An 8,610-nucleotide genomic window follows, 5' to 3' on the forward strand; every position below is an offset into this window, starting at 1 on the left:
TGGAAGCTGTTCCTTTCCTGCTTTGTGAGGGGGCCTGAAATAAAATTCTCCCTCATAGGACTGTTATCAGGAATAAATGCCTTAATGCAAGTTAAGAATTTAGCACACATTAAACGTGCAATGAAACCTTCGCTTAGAGCTGTTATTTTCCGTCCATAATCACAATTCTTACACCTATTTAAGTGGGTACAGTGTTCAGTGGGTTAAGTGGGGGTTCAGAGCCCGATAAGTATATAGAACTACAATTAAAAAAATTCTCCAAGAAAAATGATCTTCCTATTGTGAGTAGACAAAAGATATTCCACACTATATAAATGAGGTGAAAATTAACCCTGTCTAGTTTAGTTCAAGGTCATTGCTGTCACTTAAAAGCCTATGATTTCTATGAAGTCAGATCCTGCAGGAGTTTTAGCAGCTTTTACTGATTTGGCATCCTCCATCATGAGTGAACTGCCGTGCAGTTGAGGATCTTTTCAGCAAACCCTAAAGGTGAGATTTTATCACAGCAATCCTGACTCCAAAGTAACAAGACAGGCAGTTCAAGAAGCAGGCTTTAGCTTCCATTAATAAAGGTTAGCTATTACATTAGGCAGACCAGTATACTCTGGGGACTAACTAGTATCTTATTAAGTTATAAATACATTTAATGGCTTTAGTACTGGTTTCTTATTTTGGAATATGAGAAAAATCAGAACTCACAATCACTAGAGTCTAAAAAGCCACTGTTTTTTATAAAACATATTTACCTATAATACTGCTTATAAATTACTGTTTCTATAGAGCCCACACACTCCCTCAAAGGACAGCTGTGGTTTTCCTGTAATGGCATCAAGCTACTTGCAGTGGTACAAGAAAGTTGCAGAAGATTATAAAATAAAAACATGTTTTTCTTTTGTTAATCCTCACCCAAGGATATTTTTTCCAATGATTCTTTTTTTCTTTTTTTTTAGAGAGAGTGGGAGGGAGGGAGGAAGAGAGGGAGACCGAGAGGAAACAAAGAGAAACATCGATGTGAGAGAGACACATCAATTGGTTGTCTCCTGCACGGTCTCCTGCCAGGGCTGAGGATCAAGCCTGCGACCCAGATACGTGTCCTTGACCAGGAATTGAACCCTCGACCCTTTGGTGCACAGGATGATGCTCTCACCACTGAGCAACACCAGCCAGGGTCAAATTATTTGGTTTTGATCAAACTAGTCAAACCAGTTCAGAAAAAGATGATGAAATTTCTCTCCCCACCTTCACTCCACTTCTGGTTTCTCATTAAGGGGGGAAAAAATGCCACCCTTGCCCATCGTCATTTACTGAACTCTAAACACAGAAGGCTGTCCAAGTTTTCTTAAAAAGAACAAGATAAAGTTCAAAGGGCACAGAGTTCTCTTTCGCTTTCTGTAGAGAAAGAACATACTTAAGATCATTTACCAAATAATGAATGACTGTTACATCAAGTTCCAGCTTACCTCATCTCCTGCTGCCGACTTGCTAACTGCTCCACTGACTGTGGGACAATCCGAGAGCTGTGCGCCCTCCGCGATGCCCAGGCCTGGAGACGGTCTCAAGGGATGCTCCGGTGGTGTGAGGGGAAGCCGTCCGAGGTGACTGTGCAGAAATCTAAGTAAACTGCACAGGTGTTACATGCTCACATCCTGCCCTTGTTCCCAAAGACAAATGAACCACTTCATCTTTTCCTTCCTCCTGATAAGGACACAGGGCTTCTCATCTCCACACCCCAGAGGTCCCTCGCCTGCGGGAGCCGTGTGAAACCTGCTTTCTAGGGGGGCTGGACTGCTGGTAGCCACAGGCCTCAGCAGGGTCTAGGAAGGGTGAAAGTAGGGTTCAGAGGGGTCACATGCCACAGAGACTGAGCTGTTTGCCCTTGGTCAGGATGGACAGGCCCTACCTCGGGGGAAAAGGGCTAGAAATGGTTCTTCTGTACTTCTTCTCCAGCAGAGGATGGCCAAGCCACTGCAGCTTCAAAACCAGCAATGGGGAGGGAACCTCACAACAAACAGTGGGACAGAAGGTGTGTGGGAAGATGGTAAGTTTGGTCTAAAACAAGCAGTGTCTCGGGTAATGAGCTGTTGTGTGGAAATATGTGGGGCTCGCAGTGCCTGTAGCACTTTTAAAGGGCACTGCTGCTGGTCCTTCAGGGTTTTCTTTTTTTAGGGGGGTGGCTGGGGAAGGGCAAAGTGAGGTGAGGCAGAGCCCCCTTAAAGAGCATGGAGGATTTTGGAGCAGAGGAAAAGCCACCTCCACGTGTTGCAGCCATGAAGCCCGGCATTCGCACCCCAGCTCTGCTCTGGCCACTGTCCTGCCTTTGGGAACACCCTGCCTTCTCTGAATCCCAGCAGCTGCACATGTGAAATGAACAGACCTGGGGCATCAGCCAGGGTCCTGGCATGAAGCATTTGGCATACTCAGCTGGGATGAGCTAGTAGTCATAAGGGGACTACTTACAAAGGGTGTGGGCGGGGTTAAGGGACTCCTGCGAGGGCAGAGAAGCCCCTAAGGCCTGGCAAACAGGGAATCGGGACCAATCCTTGGCTTGAAATGATAGAGGCAGGGTGTGGTTACCAAACCTTGAAGTTGCCTGACAGGAGCTGTGGCCCTTGGCAGAGGAGCCCGGCCACCGTCAACCCACACCTGGCAGGAAGAAGCCAGGGGAGTGACTTCCCCAACCTCTCCGCTTAAATGCCAAGCTCCTTCCAGCACATCTGGTAGATCCTGACCAGAGAGGCTGGACTCCAGAATGAAGCATAGGGTAGGGAGGGGACCTAAAGGAGCAGAGAACACCCAGCACACCTAACACATGATGGGGCTGGCGAGGTTTTAAGGAGAGTATCATCATAAGTGCCTGGCATCGCAAATGGTCACTCACTACCTATTCGATCCGACTGCCTATTTGGCATTTATTCTCGAAAGGCCACAATATAACTTTTATTCTCAGGTGGCAAAAGCCAGAATGAAAACAAAGACATGTTTCACCCAGAGTGAAAAAACTTTTACAAAATTGACAGATAACATTTATTAAAACATGTCATACAAAAGGGCATGGTCTCTTCTATAAGAAGAAAATATTAAACAGTAACATTCAGTTAAGTAAAACCATGCTGTACACTGAAGACAGCAATATATATAGACAAAACTATTCAACTTTTGCAACACAGGCATAACAGTTCACAAAATATCAATAAGATATGCACCTAGTGATAATCTGTTTATCATCAAATGGTTTCATGGCCTAAGAGTCACCTGACTTGCATAAATAAAGTAATTTTCTGGAACCTCATAAAAGGAAAGAAGGCAGCAGCAACTGACATTGTGACACAGGCTTCAAGCAAAACTAAAAAAAAAAAAAAAGTCACATTTGCAAAATGTGTTCCAGCATCTTCCCATAGAATACTATCAGTAGAGATCTAAAATAAGAAACATGTACCTTTAAATATATAAGTAGCAAAGAAAAAACTCAATCAAACAAACCCTGATTTCACTGAATAAAGTTAGTCACCCATGAAAGCAACCTAAACACAAAATTAACTGTGGCATAGATGGGGCGTGGGCTGAGGGAGGGTCCTATGTTGCTTGGTGTCCAGCACTCCTAAGTGATCAGAGACCTTTTAAAAGCAAACACCTGGGTTGGGAGTGATGGAGTCCTCGCCACCCTTGGTGACCAGGGACTGCAGCAAATCCCCCTCCCCAGGGAAGTGCAGTTCTGCCCTTGGGCTCTAACTTCACTTGGAGCAGGCATCTGGGCCTCTTCCGTAGGAAGGAGCCGCTGAGGCTCAGCAGCTTTCCCAAACAGCTGGTCAGCGCAGGGCCAGTTTAGTTCAGAAAAGCCCACTAGAAAGGAGGAAACCCTCTGGGAAGACTCTCTGAAAGCTGTGGCCAGGAGAGGAGACCGGAGGAAGGTGAGATCTGCATCAGAATCAACAGGCTGGGCCCAGGAGGAAAGGCTGCCGCAGTCCTTCCGTAGACAGTGACGCCTACTTACCAAGTGGATTACTGTAATGTGTACATCTAAAATTAAAGGCATAGTATCAGTACTCACATTAAATACCACTGGTGGCGCCTTGAAGCCCTTTCCCACTGGGAGTAGATCAAACCACAGTTAAGACTCTATAAAATAGAGGACAAATACCTTGGTTGTAGGCCACTGATAGGATCCCTGAAAGACTGTTTGGAAAACGTTACCCACAGCCACCCAAACTTTGGAAGGATAAAGATTTTCTAAAGCTGTACGGAGGCTAAGGAGACAGACTATCCAACCCAGGGTAGGCAGGAAAAACAGGTAGTAATACAGCATGAACTCCTACCCCCCAAAAGCAGAGTTTATAGAATTGTCCAAACTAAGGCAATCCCCTTCCCCACCTCTCTGAACATGCCAACATTTCAGATGCCCAACTGTCTCCCAGGGTCTGGCTGGCCTGATTAACAACCCTAATTTTTATGGAAACCTCAACGATCATAAAAAACTTAAAACAATAGAGGTGAGGAACTTGGACTTTAAATTCTACATTTAGTAGCTGATGTGCATATAAGGATTTCAACAAAAAATACAGCTTCACAACTCATGAAGTAAGTCCCAGCACAACTGACTGCTTCCAAATGACACCAGAGGGCTGCCCCTCCTGCTCCTGGCCCAGTGCCGCGCTTCATTACTCATGACGTGGGTGCTCGCTGGCCTCAGCATAACCGAAGGAACGTGACTTCCCCCCAGGATTTTAATTTTACCTCTGGGACTCTTCTCCTCCAATGTCCCAATGCTCGTGTGAATATAATCTTTAATGGGAAACAGGATGTCACACCTTCCAAACAGGCAGACACTGGTTTGCTGATACCATGGAAGAGGGTCATCAGCTGTTGGCAGGACAAAAAGGCTTCTCTGCCTTAGTGCTGACAGATGAAGGGGGGGAGCAGTTTCTCCTCACACATAATGGCTGGGATCAGACCTAACCCCATTGGCTTCTAACGAGAGAAAGGACAGGAGCCGCTGAGCTTGGTTGTCCAGTCACTCTGTCAGGTCCACAGAGAAAGGACTGGTAATGGTGACGTTTCAACATGAAGAGAATATTAATGTGGCAAACAACCAAGAGGTAATAGCTAGTTTCTAGGTTAAAAAATCAATATATATATATTTATATATATATGTATTATAATAAAGTTTTAAATACAAAGTGCTTTTTATATATCGAGAATGATACAGTGTTAACGAGTAGATCCCTGTTTTGTAATCTTGATTACAAGAGTTAACTGGTGAGAACTTTCTTTCCTCTTTCTAGACAACGTTCAACAAGTAAACACCTGGTGGTAGAAGCTTAAGGATCAGAGGCCATTGCCAGCGATGTCTGTCACATCAGAGCAAAACCAAACTTTTAAAACAAAATTTCATCCCAAATCCAAGAAAAGTTATTTTTATTTTCAGGAAAAAAAGGTTTCCACTTGGAAGGAATAGACCAGTAAGTTTATGGAAAAGTTGACATAGAGTAGCACCCTGTCCTACCCTGGTGATAATTTCAGGTATATTACAGAGCTTAAAAGCATCCTGAACATAGGCTTGCGTTTCACCCTGAAACATCTGACTGATTGGAGAAAAGGTCTCAGAATAGCTGCTCATCTTGTTGCTTTTGGTAGGTATAGCTAGCTATGTGGACTTGTAAATTTATGCGGCTTTGTCTATAATTTGGGAGCATGAATCTGTAAACTACTTTCTAAAATTAGGATCCTTCTTTCCCCCCTTTTAAAACACATCCCAGCACTCCCAAAAGACCTGGCAGCCTTAGCTCAGTGTGACCCTCTCAGGGAATAAATCTCTCCTATCGATGTAGTTCCAAGACTCCTCTTTTCTTGTGTAGTTTCTCTCCCTTCACTGTGACCTGCCACTCACAATTCTGCTATTCCGCAACTCTCACTCTGACAGCTGGGGGGAGTGTCACTGCAGCACTCTATTTACTCATGAAGTTCACAGGTCATTCTCAGCTGTGACTTTTGGCTCCTTCCCACTAACTGGTCACTGACTGACCTCTTTGGGAAGAACCATCTAAGATAGAGCAGAAGGCTACAGCAGCCAATGGTACCGTGGTCAGTCACAGCAGGCTAGACGTCTACTAGCCGTAGAGCAGATCCCACTGTGTGGATGCTACAGTTAAAACCTAACGGATTTGGGACAGCAAGCCAATTAGAAATATCTATCTCTGGCACACTAGAGAATTATAATTAGATATAATTGTTCAAACTAAATGCTAGTACTAAATACAAAATTCTGCCTTATCAAGATTCTGAAACACACTGTGACAGTGGCATCTTACGGAAACCGAAGCTTGTACCATAAGCTGTTTTACACTTCAACTGTCACCCTCTTACTATCTTCTTAGTTTCAGTTAAAATACCATTTTAGAAAGAATAAAACCAGATGAAAGCTCTGTTAATCAATTTCGCATCCTAAGAATCACATTGTTTGTGGCTTTTACATAAGTAGCATTTCATTCAGTAAAGCAGCTACCAAAACAAATCCACATTACCTAAGTATCTATAGCAAGAGCAAAATAAGCTTCCATGACCTTGTAACAAGTGATCAAAAACGGCTACCACCTGAAAGGGAACTGGTGGGCTAGCGTCCAGTTCCAAGTGCAGGTATCTCCATCACCAAGTCCACCTGCCCCAATCACAACAAGCGTAAAGGTGTACCCGGCCAGCTGGAAGGGGGGTTACCCCCATTACCTACTCCAGACCTGGACTAGAACATACAAATCTGAGGAACTGGATTTTTTTAATTGGCCTACTTAGAACTGGTCTTTCAGAAATATCTTCCATTTTTTTTAAGCTTCTCTCATAATAGCAAGTAGCACACATCATCTGTGCCCAGATTTGCATAATTACCATCTTTTATTTTGGTGCCTGCCACTCAAGGGCCAGATACTATTTTTAGTTAGCCTCAGTTGTATTCTGCTCAGCTTTTGCAGCTTCGTAAGACTTGGTACAAGAAGTCACGTGCCTGTGGAAACTGTCCCTCCACATAAATCTCTTTGCACAGATATTACACTCATATGGCTTTATGCCTGTGTGAATTTTCATGTGGCCCACGAGGTGATGCTTCATTTTGAATTTCTTACCACAGACACCACAGCCATAAGGCCGAAGGCCGAGATGCATACTCATGTGGCGGTCTCTCTGGCTCTTGTGAGTGAAACTTTTCCCACACTGACAAGGATACAGCTTGTCAGTGGCCGAGAATCCCAAGTGGGAAGCTTCTTCTTTAATCCCTGTTACCATTTCAATATTCTCACTGTAGCCTGCGGGTAGGGCAGCCTCCTGTCTGTGCCCAATCAGATTGCCCTCTGACCTCTCTCCAGAAAACTCTTCCATGGAAGAGCCATAGAAATCCACCTGCTCATCGTAATTGCTTTCATCAGCCTGTTCGTCAAATTCTGCTTCCACTTTTTTCTCCACGATGTGAAAGTCTTCCTCTACTCCCGAAGGCTGGACCGAGTGCTCCGCCTGCATGTTGTTGATGGACTCAGTGACCTGGTGTTCATCGTAGGGCGCGTGCACGTCCATGCCCTCGCACGCCTGCTCAAAGCGCTCGGGCTTCACGTGGATCCAGCGCTTGTGAGCCATTATGCTGGGCTTGCTGTACAGAGGCCGGGTGTAGTGGAACTCGGCACTGTCGCTGGCCGCCTCCTCCCCGTCCTGGCTTGCCATTTCAGTGCTCAGCCGGTCGTGCTCTGTGGACGAGTTGCTGGGAAGGTATTCGTGCTCAGTGAGCTGAGATGACAGCTCGTCTTTGGTGCTCTCCTCTTCATTCTCTCCATCCCTCAGTTCCTGGGATTTGGGGAAGTCAGTATGGCTCCCAGAGCCCAGCTCAAAGCTCTCTACCAGGCCATTGTAACTACTGCTGCTTGGAGACTGGTGATCGCTGCTATGATTTAGCTTTTGACAAAGGACGGTAGGGTTTCCCTCTAAAACCTCAGTGCACTTGTCTACCACATGCCACATCTGGAGAAAGCTTGCTGCTGTTAAGTAACTAACAATTTCTGGAGCGGGCATTACTAGACGTCCCGTGTAACTAGACAGGAGAATGTTCTCAAATACTCTTGGGTTCATCACATCAGGCAAAACAATCCTCCTGCTGTTTTTCAGAAGCACCTGGTCACAAAAGTAGGGCGAACTGGCAGCAAGAACAGCTTTGTGTGCCCGGAAAATGTGGCCTTGCACAACAATGGAGACATCACATAATTGTCCTTGCTGGCGCTGCTGGTTCAGTTTCTGCAGAATGGTGCTGGAAAAATCAGGAAATTCTACTCGAAAAGAGTTTGTTCCAGGCTCCATTTCATCACAAATCTTGTTCAGTGCTACAAAAGAAAGAAAAATGAGTACTAGTGCCATCCCAGAGAGAAACTTATTGATCACTAAGAAAACTGAGACGGGTCCCACAGTGCCACCAGAGTCTCGCCTGTGGGCATTGGTGGGTGGAGCATTCATTCCCTGTAGGGAGCAGCTATAGGGTTAAGCCTCCGACTGACCTGTTGGCAAAGCCACAAACAAGTCCCAGCTTAGGGGACTCAGCCCTCTTAGCATAATTAGGCTTGACCTTATGAAGCTTCCTAGATCTTA

The 8,610-nt window shown here is 45.2% G+C and overlaps 2 protein-coding genes across 3 annotated transcripts in view; both read right to left on the minus strand.

Annotated features, from left to right (window-relative positions):
- Window positions 1–1,480, minus strand: part of LOC106723923 (40S ribosomal protein S24-like) — a 15,515-nt gene extending 14,035 nt beyond the window's left edge. Inside the window, exon 1 of the mRNA XM_014529349.1 lies at window positions 1,461–1,480. Coding sequence (XP_014384835.1) covers window positions 1,461–1,465 — 5 coding nt within the window. The 5' untranslated portion in view covers window positions 1,466–1,480. The remainder of the gene's footprint in view (window positions 1–1,460) is intronic.
- Window positions 1,481–3,000: 1,520 nt separating this feature from the next.
- ZBTB43 (zinc finger and BTB domain containing 43) lies at window positions 3,001–8,386 on the minus strand. Of its 2 annotated transcripts, none has more exons than XM_005881483.2 (2): window positions 7,110–8,386; window positions 3,001–4,017 (listed from the first exon to the last, which is right to left on the minus strand). In XM_005881483.2, exons 1-2 carry the CDS (start codon window positions 8,380–8,382, stop codon window positions 3,599–3,601), a joined length of 1,692 nt encoding a protein of 563 aa, XP_005881545.2. In that variant the 5' UTR covers window positions 8,383–8,386; the 3' UTR covers window positions 3,001–3,598. The 2 variants fall into 2 exon arrangements, with proteins under 2 accessions (XP_005881545.2, XP_014384827.1); XM_014529341.1 differs by having other exon boundaries at window positions 6,877–8,386.
- Window positions 8,387–8,610: the final 224 nt, after the last annotated feature.

This window comes from Myotis brandtii, unplaced genomic scaffold, assembly GCF_000412655.1.
Source record: "Myotis brandtii unplaced genomic scaffold, ASM41265v1 scaffold68, whole genome shotgun sequence".
NCBI lineage: Eukaryota > Metazoa > Chordata > Mammalia > Chiroptera > Vespertilionidae > Myotis > Myotis brandtii.